The sequence below is a fragment of the Ursus maritimus genome, unplaced genomic scaffold (genome assembly GCF_017311325.1).
Source record: "Ursus maritimus isolate PB19 unplaced genomic scaffold, ASM1731132v1 scaffold_11, whole genome shotgun sequence".
In the NCBI taxonomy this organism is placed as follows: domain Eukaryota; kingdom Metazoa; phylum Chordata; class Mammalia; order Carnivora; family Ursidae; genus Ursus; species Ursus maritimus.
The window spans coordinates 35,911,738-35,931,138 of NW_024423453.1; the positions used below are offsets into that span (position 1 = coordinate 35,911,738).

The following is a 19,401-nucleotide window of genomic DNA, read 5'->3' on the forward strand; positions in this document are numbered from 1 at the left end:
CTGGCTGAGCTTGTTTAGAGACCCTCCCCTAGAGATTTGCTTCGTAGGGGCAAGAAGCAAGAAGTAGTGGTTGTGGTGAGATCTGTAACCCCAAGGTTAAAGACAAGACCAGAGCCAGCAGAAAGCTGACAGTGGGAATGGAGCAATGTTCTGGGAGGATGAAGACAACGGATGTCCTCCAATTGCTATTAAAAATTCTTCTGCTTGTCTCCTTCTCCCTCTGTGATTTTATCTCCTTTAACACTACCATCCTACTTTGGATTACTCAAACAAAAAGTTTCAAATTCATCTTTGTCTCCATCCTATCTCTGTACTTTTAGCTACCCAGCCAGAAAACATTGTAAAATTGTAAAATGTTTCTCAGATGTGTCCATTATGAGCTATATCACCACCACCTGAGTTCAGGGCTCAGTTATTTCTCACCTGAAACATTTCAGAGAAGTCCTTAAATTGGTCTTCCTTCCTCTACTTTTTCTTTTCAATTTGTCCTACACACAACTGCCAGGCTGTCTTCCAAAACAGGTTCCTGCCTTACTTAGGCCTTTGAGGATCTCATCCCACCATCCTGTCTGCCCAGCCTCCCCCAATCAACAGCCCCAGTCCCTCAACGCCGATACTCTAGTGTGACCAGAATGAATTTTCTGCCCTCCCGGGTCTTTACTCATGCTGCTTCCTCTCCGCTGAGGGGACAGCTACTGTTTATCTTGAAGGGTTCAATTCAAATGTCATTACCTCAATCTCCAAATGAGATGACTCTCCAGCTCTTGGTTTCCTATTACAAGTATGGCATGAGTATGTGTTGGGTGTCTATTTCCCCTACTGGTGATGCTGTCTTGCAGCATGGTAAGAATCTACTTGAGCGTAAAGAAATTGCCCAGTCCTATTATTCACAAATGTGCACCAAACAGAAGTTTAAAACAAACAAGAGTCCTTCATAAACATAGTTATTACCATTTCTTGCTCATATGGACTTTGGCCAGATTTACTCAGGATACCAAAAACTCTAGGGCTGTATTTTTCTATTTTATTGTTTTTGCTTTATAATTTATATGATTATTTTTTCATCTTATCAGGTCATCTTTAAACGCCCTTTACTACTTGTTAAACTTCGTAAGTTTCTTTAGTGTTTTAGGTTGAGATGAGCTGCTGAAATGACTAACTGCTATGATCAATCCTATGCTGAAAGTTTTTTTTACTATGAACAGTCTATGTACAACCTACTGAAAACATTCACTAAAGTCTTTAAATTTTTAATGGAATGGAAAGAATTAGTAGCCTACGTTTTTCTTATTACAAAATCAGTATATGTTAATTGTAAAAAATTTGGGGAATGAAGATCCATCACTCTCCCAAAAATAGAAAATTAAAGTCATCCATTATTCCAGCTCCCACAGACAACCACTGAAAACAATCTGGTGTTTCTAGTATCTTCATATATACATACGTCTTATATGTATGTATGTATGTAAACATATGTATGCATGTATGGTCATAATGGGACATTATTTTGTACCTGATTTTTTGCTTAATATGTTGATTATACTTTTATTATTATAAAAATATTTATTGTGTCATTTTTATTTGCTGCATTATTTTGCATCACAGGATATTCGACAATGTTCAATTTGCTACATTTACTTTGTTTCTAGATTGTTCGCCATTACAAACAGTGCTTATAACATTGTATATACAGGTTGAAGACAAATCTTTGTATCTATTAGTAACTATACAAACAATATTATAGCTAAATATTTGTATATATTAATAATAATTTCCTGCAGATAAATTCTGAACTGAGTAATCCCTGAGTCATGCAAAAAGTGTGAGCCTTCTTTAAACAGAACAAAGCTACCATTTACTGAATGCTTACTAAGTACCAAGGACATTACTATTTTATCTCACTTAATCCCAACAGCAACTTTATCCTGCTTGTTTTACAGGTGTGGAAAAGGAAGTTTAGAAGTCTAGAGATTGGCACAGGTGGAGTCAGCAATGTCAGCGCCCCTTCCATAATCTCTGCAGCCAAAGGCTGCTGATGCCAGCCCCTGGAACTTCCCGTCCAGTGGCTGGGCTATGGTCAACTAGAACTGACAGTTAGTGTCCCTGGAAGCTGCTCTCTCAACCAATGGCAGATGGGAAATGAGGAATAAATGCACCCTTTGTCCCTCCACTGGGATAACTGATCTGTTTCTCTACTGTCTCCCAGAGGGTTTTAGCACAACTGAGCTCCCTTTCCCTATAATGGCAACACACCTTCCATGGGTTCCTTCTCTGGCCCAACTCTCCTGCTGACAGATCCTCTCCCTAATAAAGCACCTGTACTCAACCCCATGTCTCAGGGTCTGCTACTGGGGAAATGCAATAAAAAAACATCAGGATTGTTAGTCTCATGACACAAAAATGTTCACCTATTGTGGCCCCTGCTTTTACAGAAACTCAAAGAATGCTTTGTGAGTTTGAAAAAAAATTTTGAAAATGTGTATTTGAGCAAGAACCATAAGGCACATTCAGGCTGTAATCAAGATATTCTGTGACTAAGTCACTTTACCTTATTTATTTATTTTGAAACTCTAGCACACAGAATCCAGTTAGCCAGATACACTTTTATTCATCTGTGCATGGTCTCTCAATTTTGTTTTTTTTTATTATTTTTTTATTTTTTTACTCTCAATTGTTTTTAATAGAGTTTTCTCCTTCATCCTTCCTCCCCACTCTTATTCCCTTTCCTCTCATAGGCCCTCCGTGTGTTGCTGGAGATTCTCTGAGGAGACGGGCTGGCCTGAATTCAGCACTTGAATAAGCCACCCTGGCACTCTTGATACCAGCTTCTGCTTCTAACCACAGTTCTCGGTGCTCACATCCTTGCCAACCTTCGATCTGACTTTTTAATTTTTTGCCTCTAAGTCATGATTTTATGTAAAAGAATATTAACCTTCTCCCTTGAAATGCTCATAAACAAAAGCTGTCACACACATCTAAATAATCAATTCTTGATTCTTTAGGAATTGAATGTCATTTTGTGGATTGGTTAGTTTCTCTGTTATCTTCCTTCTCTTTCTCTATCCTTGGTCATCATCATTATCATTTAAGGAAAAAAAAGGGGGGGGGGTTTAAAAGAAGATATTCACAGGAAAAGTGGAGACTTAATCTTAAACAAGACTATTTTACTAGTTAACTAAGCTTTTAAATGTTTTACTGAGGAGAAAGTTGCAATTGCTAGGTAAAATCGCTTCTTAAATGTATGGACTGAATATTAGGAATATAGAGTTAATGCTATTTTTATTTTTTTTGACAGAGATAGAGACAGCCAGCGAGAGAGGGAACACAAGCAGGGGGAGTGGGAGAGGAAGAAGCAGGCTCACAATGGAGGAGCCTGATGTGGGGCTCGATCCCACAATGCCGGGATCACGCCCTGAGCCGAAGGCAGACGCTTAACTGCTGTGCCACCCAGGCACCCCAGAGTTAATGCTATTTTTAAAGTCTAGTATATGTTATTTTTATTGAGCACTACTTATACAGAAGAATTTCCAATGTCATGATAGGTGTTAACTGAAGATCAAGTAACTGTCTATCCTACAGATACGTTTGAGACTGTTATGGATAAGTTTTGAGATGCTGAATTGCATATTTCCTTCTGAAGTTACCCCTTCCGTGTCACAGAGGAAAGATATAATTCGGCTCCCTGTATAAAGACTTAGTATGGTCCCCACACTATCGTTTAACACATCTAATCCCATAGTCATCTCTGGGTTCTTGCAGGTGCGATGCCTCTTCTTCTGCTGCCCGTAGATCAACGTAGGCTAACAGCTGTGCCGTTGCCTCTAGGTCTGTCACACAATTAGTCTTGTGATGAACTATGCAGGTTGCTTTATTGCTCCAGAGAACATTTTCAGATGCTAGGCCTTGAACTTTAAGGAGTATACATACATTATGTTCCATATGTCACTATTCAGTATAGTTGATGAGGGCACTCAATTTTTGGAATCTGGAAGTTCATCCCCTTTAGAATGAACCAAATCAAAATAATTATCCTTCTCTTCATTTTCTCATAAAATGAATATCAGAAACTTTTGCACTATTTCTTAAGATGTGAAACAAGAATTCTGGCAGTTTTGTAAAGAGCTACTCTAGCCGCACTTTCTTTTTATAATGAATAATCAACATCATTATGAAGTTTTGGTCAAAGTGGCATTCTACATCTCAAGGGGATCCAAAACCAGCTTTCACATTTCAAAAAAAACCCCAAAAACAAACCAACAAAAACCCAAACAATAAATTTTATGGCCAGAAAATCAGTTTTTATATTAATTCAGGCCATGAACTTTCTTTCTTGACATAAAACATCTCTTCCTTTCCATGAGAGTCTATGACTTTAAATTTTTGCCTACTGATTCCTGTTTAAAAAAAAATTAGATTTTCATTTTTTTCTTGAGTATCCTGATTTTCCTATAATGCATTTGTCATTTGAATGACAAATACTATAATCTACATGACAAATACCATGTCTTCATCATTTAAGAAGAAAAAAAACACACATGCTATTTTCCTAAGCTGTAACACTGTAAAGGAAAAGAACCACTAGGAGAATTAAATATGAAAAACGTTTAAAGAGAGTCCAACTCCCCATTAATGAGAAAAAAAAAACCCATTCAATTTACTAAAATTCTAGTCTGCTAACAATCTTTCCTACAAAAATTTATATTAAAGTATTACTGTAAGGTTATCTGCTTTACTGTTTTAGAAAGGTCATGACTTTAAATACAAAGATAACAGTAGCAAAATTATTAGTAAAACATTTTACATTAGCATAATCTCCAAATTGTTAAAACATATTTTTCATGAACTACTTAACATGCTATTTTCCAAGTAAGGCTAACTGTTCAAAAGGTACAGAATAAGATCTGATATGGAATACATACTTACACCATGCCTCAAATTATTGCTTATAATAATTTTGCGTAATATAATTTGATGCAGTTTGGAAATCTTTTTTATTTACTTAGGAAATATGACTATTTTCTTCTATTTGTGTTTCTAATCCTATCACTTTTCTTTTGGTTGTCAGCTAATGGATATTTTGAACCTTTCTCTATGAGCAGAACGTAGGGAATGAAAAGAAAGTGCTATTTGTGTCCTGATGGGGGTGCATGTGGAGGGGGGATGATGCTAAACAGGGGATCCTTGTGGCAACAATTGGGGGAAATGGGATCTGTAACAGCTGCTCCTTTTAGATTCCCAAGAAGGAGACTGCCTGAGGTGGGTCATGGGACAAAAGGATAAAGCGGATGAGAACTCTGATGTAAAGCAGGAAAATGACTGCTGAGACCCCTGAGCTTACACCTGAATCGTCTCAAGCTGAGTGCCGAGCCCTCTTTAGCATGCTTCAGAAGCTGGTTATGAACTACACAGTACCAGGAGGCAATCTGGCTGCAAGCGGAATTGTCTGCATGTTTTGTATAATAACCCGCGGTCCTCTGGGGAAAGGAGGCCATGATTTCCTCTGTGCCAGCATCTGAGCTCTCCTCAGATACCGAGGCCATTAAACCAGAACAGAAGGGTCAATTTTAGGTAATGATTTCTAATTGGCAAGTAAAGGCAACTTCTATTAAATGGGTAGTGAATAGCTCTGATCTTTAAATAAAGAAAATACTCAAATTCCTTTTTTGGGGGGATAAATCCCATTTTTTTCACTCAAGAAAAAGTTATTAATAAATTAATAGGAAAAAGTTTTCTATCCAATGTCAACTTATTACATTTCCATTATAAAAATATGTGCCGATACAAAGATAAATTCAAGCACTTTATAATTTACATATGATAAATTTAGTAAATTACAGTTGAAAACTAGGTATAAAGCAGCACTTGGAATATATACTCAATAAATGTTACCTTCTGGAGAATCACTGCTATCATTACTCAGTGCTAATTATATCATAGCCTGTGGTAATAATAGTATCTTGCATTTGAAGACTGTTTCTAGTGTAAAGTGTAAACATACATTTTTCCCATTTGATCTTCACAAAGAAAAAGCGAAGTTGCCGTTGCCATCCCTATTTTACACATGAAACTGAGCCCCGAAGAAGTGAAGTGACTAAACTAAGGTCAATAGCTAGTACGTGGCACACAGGACTAAGACCCACATCTTCTAGCCCATATGCTAGAGCCCCATAGGCTTTCTTTTTTCTTTTCTTTTCTTTTCTTTTCTTTTCTTTTCTTTTCTTTTCTCTTTTCTTTTCTTTTCTTTCTTTCTTTCTTTCTTTTAAGATTTTGTTTATTTATTTGTCAGAGAGAGAGTGCGCAAGCAGGGGGTAAGGGCAGAGGGAGAAGCAGGCTCGCTGGGGAGCAAGGAGCCTCAATCCCAGGACCCTGAGATCATGACCTGAGCCAAACGCAGACGCTTAACCAACTGAGCCACCCAGGCATCACCCATAGGTTCTTTCTATTATAATAGTTACCTCTCATATAGAGATTGTACACCAAAACCTACTGTCAGCTCAAACAGTTGACTGCTTGATGATTAGAGAGCTATTGCTATATACACTTGACCCGTATTACGTACAGGTGCTCTTTACCATGTACTAGAGCTCCTAAATAAACTCCTACTTCAACATCTTTGATACACACTTTCCCCTACACATTTAACATTTTATTCCATGTTAACTACTGGTTTGAGGATACTGGGACCTAGAGCAAAACCCAGAAATCGTGATTTTTATAGATGTTTGACTATCTAGTCCTTCGGAAAATAAGTCTGTTATGCATATTAATGGTGATATAATGTTATGGTTCTCTCTATGTTAGATCCTACACCACAAATACTACACATGCTTTATTATTTATTATTTCTCACAAAGCTGTTTTGAGGCGGGGGGTCGTAGTTTCCCCATTTTATAGATGAAGAAACTAATGCTTCAAAAGGTTAAGTCACTTGCGCAATGTCACATGATGAGGTAGCCGCAAAGCTGGGATTCGGTCCTCTGTCATTCTGATTTTAAAGCCCATCACCTTAACCATTTTGTTGCCCTCACACGCCAAAGAGTTGTTAAATATGCTTTTAAAAACCTGTTGAGAGTTCCTTATTCAAGAAATGCCTTTACTTCATGCAAACTTCTACTAATCAAAGATTTAGTAGCAGATGTGAGCATTGGTATCCACCGCAGGCAACTCTCATCAGGTATCGCCGTTCCACATTAAACTGGCTCCAAACAGTCCTTTTCATGGAGCCGAAGCAGACAGGGAAGGGCAAACGTGCAGATGCAGAGAAGCAAATGCTCTTACAGACAAACCTATTCAGCCCACATACATTAGGAGGTATGGTCCAACAGAAAAATGTGTCATATCATCATATTCTGGACATGTACAGAACTCAGCAGAGTTGAGTATTTGAAATAATGCACAAAGGACCTGCCTGCACACAGAGCCTCAGATAGCCTCTTTCTTGATCTCTGCTTTGCCTTGGCTTCTTTACTTCCTTTCCCTCTCTCTCTATTATTTTTTCTCTACATTTTTTTTCTTATGACATGTCATGTTCAAGAATCTGTCACATGTAGTGCAAGAGAATAAAAAATAATTAAGGCAAGAGTATTTGCTTCCTCCCCTTTCCCAGTCTACTCACTCTGGCACAGCCTGTGGGATATTTCTTCCTTTCTCCCCCAAACCAGCTCCACCCCTCTTGGGTTTCATCATGCAGATCAGAGTTCTCATTTGGGGTGGGAGGGGATTAGGGATGTAAGAAGGAGAAATGAGCCTTCTGAAAAGAGCCCCCATTCCTTGATGGGGAGGGAAAAGAGGCAGAAGGACAGAAAAAAGGGAGAGGAGTGGTGAACCATGAGTGAGTGGAATACAGGAGGGAACTTTGGGTTTAGGGAGTGATGTGAGGATACAGGCTTCAGAATATATAGAGACAGACAACTTGAAAATCTTTTTAAATGGAAGGAGAGAGGATTTAAAAAAAATAATGTTACTGGGAGTTAAGAATTTTATCTGTTTTACTGTTCTTTGAGGACAAGTAAGTAGAAATTGAAATTACTTTTCTCTTAGCTTGCTGGATTTTTTCTTTTAATATCATATCATACCGAGAGTGAGCTGTGAGGAACTCAGATTTATTTGGGTTAGGCAACGGTTTTGGTGGTAGATAAAAGCCTTCACTTATAAAAGTGACCAAAAGGAAAACTTGTTTGATGTACTTTACTGCGGAATCTGCCAAGGTATCGGTAGGTCAGCTAGATTGTCATTTGGACCAAGAGCCACTGCTATCAAGTATGGGGTGACTTTTAAGGCAGAACGTAATAAACTAAATAGAGAAAGGAACAACTGCAAGAATTATCTCCCCCCGAACTTTGGTCAGGTAAACATTATAAGTTAAATAAGTAATTCTTTGTTAGAAATGCCTTCTGATCAGGGCGCCTGGGTGGCGCAGTCGTTAAGCATCTGCCTTCGGCTCAGGGCGTGATCCCGGAGTTCTGGGATCGAGTCCCACATCAGGCTTCTCCACTAGGAGCCTGCTTCTTCCTCTCCTACTCCCCCTGCTTGTGTTCCCTCTCTCGCTGGCTGTCTCTCTCTGTCAAATAAATAAATAAAATCTTAAAAAAAAAAAAAAAAGAAATGCCTTCTGATATATAATGACTTTCCTTTTGTTTGTATATATTGAATTGAAAGAATAAATACAATTTAATTTCAATTACCTAGTGAAACCCTAAGAATGTATCATTTCACAAGTATAATCCGTATCCTTTATTGTTAATATTTATCAAAAATCTATGAGTTGCTAGAATATTAGCATAACTATTTTTTCTGATACATTATTTATTTGCATTTTTCTATGGATGCTGCTGATAAAGCTAGAGATTTAGGTTAACCGTGTATATAAGCTAACACCAATGTTAGAAGCATCCTAAGCTATTATAAAGATGCTGACAAGTATGCAAATATAAAGATGGCTACTGTTTTATATATGGAATAATTAAATAATAGTACATGCGATGAATCTTGTACTATAAAAGCAAACAAAGTATTAATATGATGAATTTTGCTTTCATAGTATAATTTTTGATAGGCTACATTATTGCTAAATAATAAGAAGCAAATAATTCACCGAATGTACTGAAGATTGTTAAAGTTGGTGTTCCTGAAATTATTAAGTAGAATGGACTATTTAGAGAGGAAGAAAATTCATGCATAAAACAGTGTTAAGGGAGGCCATTCGTTTTTCTTAAATTAACTTTATGGTTGCACTATTTGATTGTGGAAGTGGGTCCAACTTTGCAAAAGCCTTGAATGTGCCTTCTAGTAAAATATTTTTCTCTTTGAAATTTTAAGACTTCATAAGATACATTTATCTTCTAAAATTCAGAATTTACTCTACTTGTAACATGTGCAGGTCTAAACTGATGATGGCCAAAGGGAATTACTATTTCTTTTCTCAGCACCTGATAAATGCAGGTAGCATTTTCACCTTTAAATGTCAGGGTCTCGATGACCTCCTGCACAGCTTTATTAGAGTAACTATCACTTCTCTTCCCCAAATACCCTTTCTTCTTTAGCCAGGATATCAGTCCTAAATAAAGCCATTATTTTTTAGTTTAACCCATTCTCTCATCCAAAAAAGAACACTTTATTGGCAAGGAATGGACGACAAAACTATTCATATGCTTGTCAATATATCCTTCTATTACATGTATTAATCATTTATTAATACATTAATGCCCTTAGATTAAGATCCATTAGCAATATTTCAAAATCCCTTCTGTTTCAGATCATCAGAACTATTTATCAGTAATATTTACTTGCAACAGGTTTCTCTGAGCCAAGTTTCTTTGAACAAATCATGTAAACATCTTTAAATAGATGAACATTATTGAAAGGGAGAAATTTGTGAGAGAAAGAGGTTGAATGTAGAGCAAGGTACTAAAAATTTGGAAATATTCCAAATTATAAGCTTAAAACACAAACGAGAGAATAAAAAGAGTATACGGACTTGAAGCCAAGAATTAAAGAATGACTATGAAAAGGGAAAGGAAATGCTGAGTCTAACTGTCTGCTCTCTCTGGCTGGCTCCAACATGACCAAGCTGATTTCAGGGCATTCTTGCCCCTCTCCACAGCCACAGGGTGACAGCAACACCATCCATGCCTTCAAACAGATGAAGATCATGTTGGTCGTACAGCACAGGGTGGGGAGGTAGGATAAGAATTTCAAAAGAAAAAATCTTTTTGTATGTTGAATGTTTACTTTGTGATTAGGTAACTGGGCAGATATCTCATCAATCAATCAAGGAATCGACCCTGTTTATTAATTGATCATGTAATTTTTTATAATATATTTACTAAATAAGGAGTGCTCTGTCCTGCTGTGGGGTTTTAGTCCTTTTATCTTGGAAAGGAAGCAGGGAAAGTGGCTAAAGTTAGGTATCAGAGAGAAGGAAAAGACATGACCTTCAACCGGAAATCAAAGCAAGATGTCAGGTTTCATAGAAATCTGTTTCATTACAATAGCAAAAACAGGCTGCCCTCTAAAATCAACCTGAGCAAGAAGACTTCCATGGCCCAAATCAGGGATGATTGTTCATGTCCGTTCTCCGTCCCAGCCACACCCCAACTCCAGTTCCCTGTTCCTCGGTGACTTCTTGGTACCTGTTCCCTGCCTCCTGTTGTACAGCTGTGAATCTGATGCTTTCTCTACTTTGCTCTCGGCATCTTGTATCCAGATCTGACAACAGATTCTTCATTTGTCCTGCACCTCCGCCCGTGGACTTGGCCCAAACTTTAGGCTTAGCTCCTGTAAGCCTTCAGTTCTGGGTGAGCTGTGTTCCAGAAAGACAACAACAGTCTACCACAAGCAAGGCCTGGGCTCTGACGACAGCCCCTCATTCTTCCCAACTGCAAAGGCTACTCGTTACTACAGCAGTGAGCCTGGAGCCTCGAATATGGCCCGCCATGTTTCCCAAAGCCTCCACCCTGGCTGGAGCATTAAATGACCAGAATTAACTAACACTGGCTCTAACCAAGGTACATGCCTGGGGGAAGGGGTTGATTTCTAACAGGAAATATCTGTAAGGAGCTCTCATTCCAACCCAAAACCCGGGATGGGAGGCAGAAGGGGTTTGCATATTTCTGTCTTTTAGACATGCTGGGTTTCCTTGGCTTGTATGTGATCAGCTATTCCTGGATACCCCTGGATCCTACCTCCTGGATACCCCTGCTTACTCTTCTTTGTACCTACTTCCCTGGATACCCCTGCTTACTCTTTGTACCTACTTCCCTGGATACCCCTGCTTACTCTCCTTTGTACCTACCTCCTTCACCCAGCTCGGCCCTAGGCCTTTGTCATTCATCATTATCAACTCTCTCTAGGAAACCTCCACTCCAGTGCTTCAATATGCTGAAGATTTGCATATTTATAGAGTATCAAATGCGTACGGTATCTCCAATCTAGACTTCCTCTTGAGCTATAGACCTACATATACCACTATTTGATCTCTCCTTGGATAACTCCAGACTCCTCAAATTCAACATATTCGAAAGTGAACTCCCCATTTCTCCCCAAGACTAGGTATCCATGAGCATTCCCTGGCTCAGTAAACAACACCAGCATCCATCCAGTCACAGCCAGGAACCTAGGGCCCATCGGGGCACCTCTGTCTCCCCCACTTTCCATACTTAGTCTATTACCAAGTCCTTCATAACTTCTGAAACTACTTCCCTCCATCTTCACTACAACCATTATAGTCCAGAGACTTAGGTTAGAGTAAAAATAATAAAAGCTAACAATTACCAAAGGTTTATTATATACAAAGCAGGCACTCTTTTAAAACTCTATATAAATGATCTCTCCTAATCACCCTACGTATTAGCTTCCTGGGACTGATGTAAAAAATTACCACAAACTAAATAGCTTAAAATAAAAGAAATTGATTCTTTCATAGTTTTGAAGGCTAAAAGTCTGAAATCAAGGTGTCAGCCGAGCTGTGTTCCCTCCAAAAGCTCTGGGGGAAGAGCCTTTCTGCCCCTTCCAGCTTCCGGTGGCTCCAGGCATTCCTTGACTTGTGGCAGCATGACTCCAATCTCTGCACCATCTGCATGTGGCCGTCTCCTCCCTGTGTGTGTCTTCATGTTCTTTGTTTCAAATCTCCTTCTGCTTTTTTCTTATAAGGCCCCTTGTCATTGGATTTAAAGCCCATCCAGATAATCCAAGATGATCGCATCTCAAGACCCTTAACTTAAGGTACATCTGCAAAGACTCTTTTCCTAAATAAGGTAACAATCACAGGTCCCAGGGATTAGGAAGTGGACATTTGGGGCCACCATTCAATCCACTACACCCTAAAAAAGTAAGTGTAGTTATTAGTCCCCCTGGATAGATGAGGTAATTGAGACCTAGAGAGCTTAAGGGACTTGTCCAGGGTCACACAGCTAATATGAACATGAGATTCATGTTTGGTTTATAGTGTCCATACTTTCAAGAAAACAACTTCAATACTTTTCTGAAAGGAGTAACAGTTTCAAGAAATTTGTCCCTTAGATGCCAAATATTGCTTCTTCAATCCATTCATTACTAGACTATACCACTAGATTATCTTCTAAAATTATAGATCAGATCCAGTGCCTGGCAGGATGTCTGTCATACAGAAGGTGCTTAATAAACAGCTGTGAATAAATTAATGTGATCACATCATGAGCCTCATCAAAAATCATTAAAAATCCCACATTGCTTAGAATGAGTTTCACACTCCTCAACAAAGCATTTAAGACCCTCCAACCCCCCATAAAATTAAAAAAATAATAATTATGGAATGAGGACAGTCTTCCTAAGAATGTCCAGAAGTCATGCAAAAAGAGATCAATAAATTTGGCCATGGAATTTCAGCATGGAAAAATTTCATAAGTAAGGTCAAAAAACAGGGTCTGGAAAAACATTCGCAAAACATATTACACATATGTGCCTAATGTCCAAATGAAGCAGGTACCCTCATTTATTGTTGTAGGAATGTAAACTGATGAAGCTTCTTTGAAGGGAAGTTTAGAAAAAAAATATAATTTATCTCTTCCCTGATCCAGAATTTCCACCAACAGGAATTTATTCTGTAGATCATCTTTCACTTTGGTACAAAGCTGTTCACTGTTACACCCTTTGCAATAAAACCGATTGGAAAAAACCTAGATGCCCACCAACAGGAGCTGGCTAAACCCATGATGGTACAACTATAACATGGGATACCATGTGGCCCTTTTAAAATGAGGCAGGTCTATATGCATCAGCGAGGAAGAAGTTAACTCAAAATGCAGAACACCACATATAAAATGTTACAATTTTGTAAACAACAAAAAGAACACATATGTATATGCACTTATATGCTACACATACATATGAATATTTTTGGAGGGATAAACCTGAAACTTGTAACTGCATTTGCCTTTGAGAAAAGAACTGTGAGACTGAATACCAGGGTGGAGGAAAGGTTTATTTTTCAATGTAAGCTCTACTGTATTGCTTGAATTTATTTTGCCATGTGTTTGCATTGCCCATGAGAGGGAAGGGGGGGGAGAGACAGAGAGAGAAAGGGAGAGAGAGAGAGAGAATTTGTAAGCTAATTTTTACCTAATTTTCCATCTTGATTTCATACCTGCACCTGAAAATTCATTGCTTCCCCAACATACTATGTTCATGTTGAGTATGTGTGTGTGTGTGTGTGTGTGTGTGTGTGTGTGTGTGTCTAATGTGCTATCATCCTTGACTTTCTGTCTGTAGAAATCCTGCTCCTCAAAAGCTCTCTGTGCAACATCCCTGATCTTCAGTGTTGGAATCAACCACTCTTAACCTCCGGACTCAGAAAACCCCTGTTCATCCTGCTTTGAATTACAGTTATGTTCTCAAGTTGGCCATTCTCATTAAATTAGCTCCTAAAGGGAAATGCTGGCTTCTGTGTTCCCCGGAACACAGCATTGCTGAATGTATGTCATTAACCAAAACTATTAAGCAGAAGAGTCATCTAGAATAATCTGTTTTCCATGCTGACCCAATTTTAAGGGTAACAGAGAAAAATATCCAGCCCAAATATAAGAATCCTCCTTGGCATGACTATCCAAAATAGCAAATCGGAAATCCTCAAAGCGGAAGATAGAGCCAATACTGTGTATCAGATAAAATGATTACAAGAGATATATGTGAAATGAAATAGGAAGCTACGCTTGAAATATGTTAGAGGTAAGAGAAAAATGAAAGAAAAAAATGATTTCTGCTATAAAACAGAAAAGATAGCTCTTGACATTTTTGTTTGTTTGTTTTTGGTCAAACACACAAACTCTGGTCATAAACTAGGCACAGACTGATGTTTATCATGAAGCAGACTCCTTCTCAGGTAGGAACTAACAGGGCTCTCCATCTTTGCTGCCCACCCCCCAAAAAGATCCATAGCAATGCAATTCACTCACCTGCTTAATAACCACACTCTTCCAAGCAAAATCTCCCGAATCATAAATTTACTGTAATTTGGTTGTTTTCCTTTTTTCTTTCTTTTTTTTTTTACTATCTACTTTTTGCCATAATTTAAACCCATATCCTCTTATCTTCAATGATATGGGAGTGCGTGTAGAGGGTCACATTACTCCATATATTTAACTTTCATGTATCCTAAAGCACTTCACGGTAATTGATCATATACTACCTCCTGTAGGCAATAAAACCAATTTTTTTCTGCTTCTAGAACTGCTATTCCACTTTAGTCTCTACATAAAGGTAGAGGCCCACCCATTTCTGTTGGTTTTATAACAACATAAAGTGAAATAAATACACTAAAGTAAAAGTTAAAAATGACAATGACTAAAGTTTACTTTGACTCACTGTTAATGCTGTTTCATACTCTCCAGCAGCTAGGTGTGCTAAGCCCAAGTAATAGGAAGCTTCTCCTTCCATCTGTTTGTCACTTCCTACAGTTGAAAAATGTAGAAAAATTGCCATGGCATTAAAGAAACTGATTTACTACAACAAGCAGATGACAGTAGAAAGTTGTAACAAAGCGTACAGACTTATGAACAATTCCTGAAACCTCACTGTATACTGATTTTCAAAGGCTGACGTTAACATAAGTTACCTGACTCACACATGTTAGACTAAAGTGCATTAGCAATGTAAGTAAGAGGAGTTTGCCTCTTCATACACAGCTCAGTATTACCACCTTGACATTCACATGTAATTTCTATACTGGGTCCACCATGTAAAGACTCATAGTCATCCAGCATAGCTTCTACTACAGACATGAAATATTTGGTAAAGGGTATCAGCTTTACATGGTGCATAAACACATAGACACAGAGAAATGGATGTTCAGTTACGTCTCTAACAGGGCAGATAATTAGCAAATTAAGGAATTATTGTTTTGATTAGGTTCAATTGAAAACCTACTGGTTAAAACCTGGGGTGAAAATGACTGATTGCTTGCCTTCTTGGCAAAACATTCCATGGGTATTTTGAAATCCAAACACGTTTTTTCTTTGCTAACGACTGGTAATGCTTTTCATCATCTTTTCAAAGGAATTTTAGCCTTTTTAATTTCTGTGAATATGTTTTATTCCAGGAATTATCAAAATCTTCTTTCCAAAGCAATATATATGTATAACGTGCTTCAATAAAACATATCATCTAATAAATACCCAATTTATTTACATTTATATACTAAATATATAAATCAACAGATTTACCAGAACCATTAAAGGTTCTTATTTTTAAAAAGAATACTATCCTTTGTCTACTTTTTGGCTTTTAATGTTACCTAACTCCTGGGTAATACAAATGCTGGCAGATCCAGCCCCTCCTTTAGATTTCTGAACTCTGTATTCCAACCATGATGAATTTCAGAGGAGCTAACAATTCTCCATACTGCATTCACGCTCACCACTCACTGAACTACCACTTGTGAAGCAGTGGCTCAACTGAAAGACTACAAGAAAACAGGATGGCAAATGCCAGTGACAGCATTGTGACGATTATTCTCAAGCAATTTCATGATTGCAGAGAATTATACCCTCACCACCTCACTTGAGCGGAGTTGATGGTCCAAGTGATCCAGTCTGGGGACTTTTAACTCTTACGGTTTATCTGGGCCTTAATTTTTTCTCTGCTATAGGTTTATAAGTGCTGAGGATAAGGATGGACCTAGGGAAGGGATGAATGGGGTAGGAGGGAGAGGTTATGAGGCGAAGTTGCCTCTTGTATATTTAAAAGTTGATTATTTATAAGTTGCACTTGCTATATTAAATGTTGTAACTGTGTTAAAGTACTAACAGTGGCTTGTGCTGATTTAGTATCACCATTTGCATCCAATTTTATGTAAAGGGCAGCCTAGCAAAGAAAAGAAAAATCGACCCTTGTTGATAGATTTTGAGGCAGCTAATTGAAATAGTCAAGTCATACTAAATATTAATTTCAAAACAGAATTTAAGCACGAGAACTTTTTCTGCTTACTAATTGAAACGAAATTAAGATAAAGTGAAAGCATAAAATAATGGAGGGAAATGTAAGCATTATTAAAGTTGAATGACACATATACCAAAGAAAAAAAGGGCAAAATACTATTTATATTATTGTGCAGTTTATTTGGGTGGGTTAAATCAGTATTGGCTTTAATGATTCAAAAATCATTCATGTTAACGGAAATACGATGTTTTATTTTCAAGACCTAAATTGTCCATCCTTACACTGTTATTTCTGTAAAGAATCTAAAGAGGGGGTCATGACAGGGGTCTAATGGAGAGAGACAATGTGGGAGTAATTCAAATGTTTCATTCAAATGTGTCTTAAAACTCCATTTGTTATTTGGCTAACACATACTCACTAATTCATTTATTCACGGAATATTTATTGAGGACCTATTCTGTGTCAGGCATAGCTCTAAGCACTTGGAAAACTCCAGGAAATTAACCAAAAACATTTTCTGTCCTTGGAGAACTTACATTTTAGAGTAAGATACAAAATAAATAATAGAGATACAAAATAAATAATAAACATAATAAATAAATAAACATAATAAATTTTAGAGTAAGATACAAAAATAATAGAGATACAAAATAAATAATAAACATAATAAATTATGTGGTAAATTGTATGGTGATAAGTATTCTGGGAGAAAAAAAAATATAACTGGGCAAGGGGAACGGAGAGTGCTAAGAGGGTGGTAAAGAGAAAAAAGCAGGTTTCAATATTAAGTACAGTTGTCAGGGTAGTAGATCCAACTGAGAAGATGGTATTCACAAGAGAATGAAATTGGGAATAGACAACAAAACACATGGGGGACTCACAAGTATGTGGAAATTAAACACACTCCTAAATAGCTAGTGGGTCAAAGAAGAACTCAGAGGGTAAACTGGAAAGCACTTTGAAATGAATGAAAACAAACACACAAAAACAACAAAAACTTATGGGATCCAGCTATAGCAGTGCATAAAGGGACATGTATAGCTATCAATGCCTATTTTAAAAAATAAGGAACATTTTTTCACCTTCTAAGACCAGAAAAAGAAGAACTAACTAAACCCAAAGCAAACAGAAGGAAGAAAATAATAAAGACTAGAGTGGAAATAAATGAAATAGAAAATAGAAAAACAATAGAGAAAATCAACAAAACCAAAAACTGTTTCATTGAAAAGGTCAACCAAATTGACAAACCTTTAAGCTAAACTGAACAAGGAAAAAAAGAGAGATGTTTCAAGTTACTTAAATCAGGAATGAAAGAGGGAAGATCATTATAGACCTTAGAGAAATAAGAAGGATTATAAGGGAATATTATGGACAACTGCATACCAACAAATTAGATAAACTAGATGAAACAGACAAATTACTAGAAAGGTATAAGCTGAAACTGACTCAAGAAGAAACAGAAAATCAGAATAAATCCAGAAGTAAAGAAATTGAATTAGTAATCAAACTGTTTTCCACATAGAAAATCCCAGGCCCAGAGGGCCTCACTAGTGAATTCTACCACATATTTAAAGAATAATCAATACCAATTTTTCACAAACTCTTGCAAAAATTAAGAGCAAACACTTCCCAAATCATTCTATGAAGCCAGTATTATTTTGACATCAAACCAAACAAAGACATCATAAGAAAACTACAAACCAATATCCCTCATGAATATAGATAATAAAAGCTTCAACAAAAGATTAACAAAGTGAATCCAGCAACATATAAAAAGGATTACGTACCATGATCAAATGGGATTTATCCCAGGAATGCAGGATTGGTTCAACATATACAAATCAATCAAAGTAATAAGCCATATTAATAGGAAGGATAAAAACCAAATGATCATCTTAACAGATGCAGAAAAAGCATTTGACAAAATCCAATCCCTTTGCATGATAAAAATCTTCAACAAACTTAGAATAGAAGGGAACTTAATAGGAGTATCTACAAAAACCCCACAGCTAACATCTTTCTTAACGGCAAAAGACTGAGAGCTTTCACCCTAAGATCAGGAAGAAGACAAAGATGTATCCTGGAACAAATTCTATTTAACATTATGCTGGAATTTCTAGCCAGTGCAATTAGTCAAGAAAAATAATAGGCATTGTAAAGGAGGCAAACTTTAACCTCTAAGGGTTTTTTGGCTGGGCCTGAGAATTAAATTGACATAAGACAAATTAACAGGAGAAAAAACACAATTTACCTAAGTTTTAGGTGACATGGGAAACTTCATAAGGAATGAAGAGCCAAAGAAATTGCAAAATCTACATGCTTTAATTTTGGGTTGGACAAAGGGAGGCAATTGTGGAAAAGTAACTAAGCAATGCAGGGAGGTTAAGGAAAATAAGGATTATTTTAACAAAGTCTGTTTTTACAGAATTCTCTTGGCTTTGACTCTTCATAGAGAAGCTTTCTTTTCTTGTGGTACAGGGAGGGCATCTTTCACATGGCAGTTTTTACCTCCTGTTTTCAGGAGGAAAAGGGGAGTTTATATACCTTTCTTGTATCTGTTATTTTTCAAGTGATTTTAGCTCAAAATGCTCCTTTTGCCAAAGTGGTTTTTGGGGTGGTACATTCTGTCGCCCTTCAGCATCAAGATCAGAAAGGAAGAAGTAAAGCTATATTTGCAGATAACATAATACTATACATAGAAAAATCCTAAATGAATCCCCCCAAAAACATTAAGGCGAATAAACAAGTTTAGCAGGATACAAGATCAATATACAAAAGTTAATTTTATTTCTACCTCAAAACAAATGAACAATCTGAAAACGAAAGGAAAAAAATCCATTTCTAGTAGCATCAGAAAAGAAACATTAGAAATCAATTTAATAAAAGGGCAAGTTGTGTCCACTAAAAACTACAAAATATCATTGAAAGAAATGAAATATGTAATAAATGGACAGAGAACCCATAGTTGTGGATGGGAAGATTTAGTGTTAA

At 37.1% G+C, this 19,401-nt stretch overlaps 1 protein-coding gene across 1 annotated transcript in view; it reads right to left on the reverse strand.

The window, feature by feature from the left end:
- TTC29 (tetratricopeptide repeat domain 29) overlaps positions 1-19,401 on the reverse strand; it is a 232,049-nt gene that overhangs the window by 126,579 nt on the left and 86,069 nt on the right. The window contains exon 8 of the mRNA XM_008685456.2: positions 14,839-14,924. Within this exon, the coding sequence (XP_008683678.2) occupies positions 14,839-14,924 (86 nt within the window). The remainder of the gene's footprint in view (positions 1-14,838; positions 14,925-19,401) is intronic.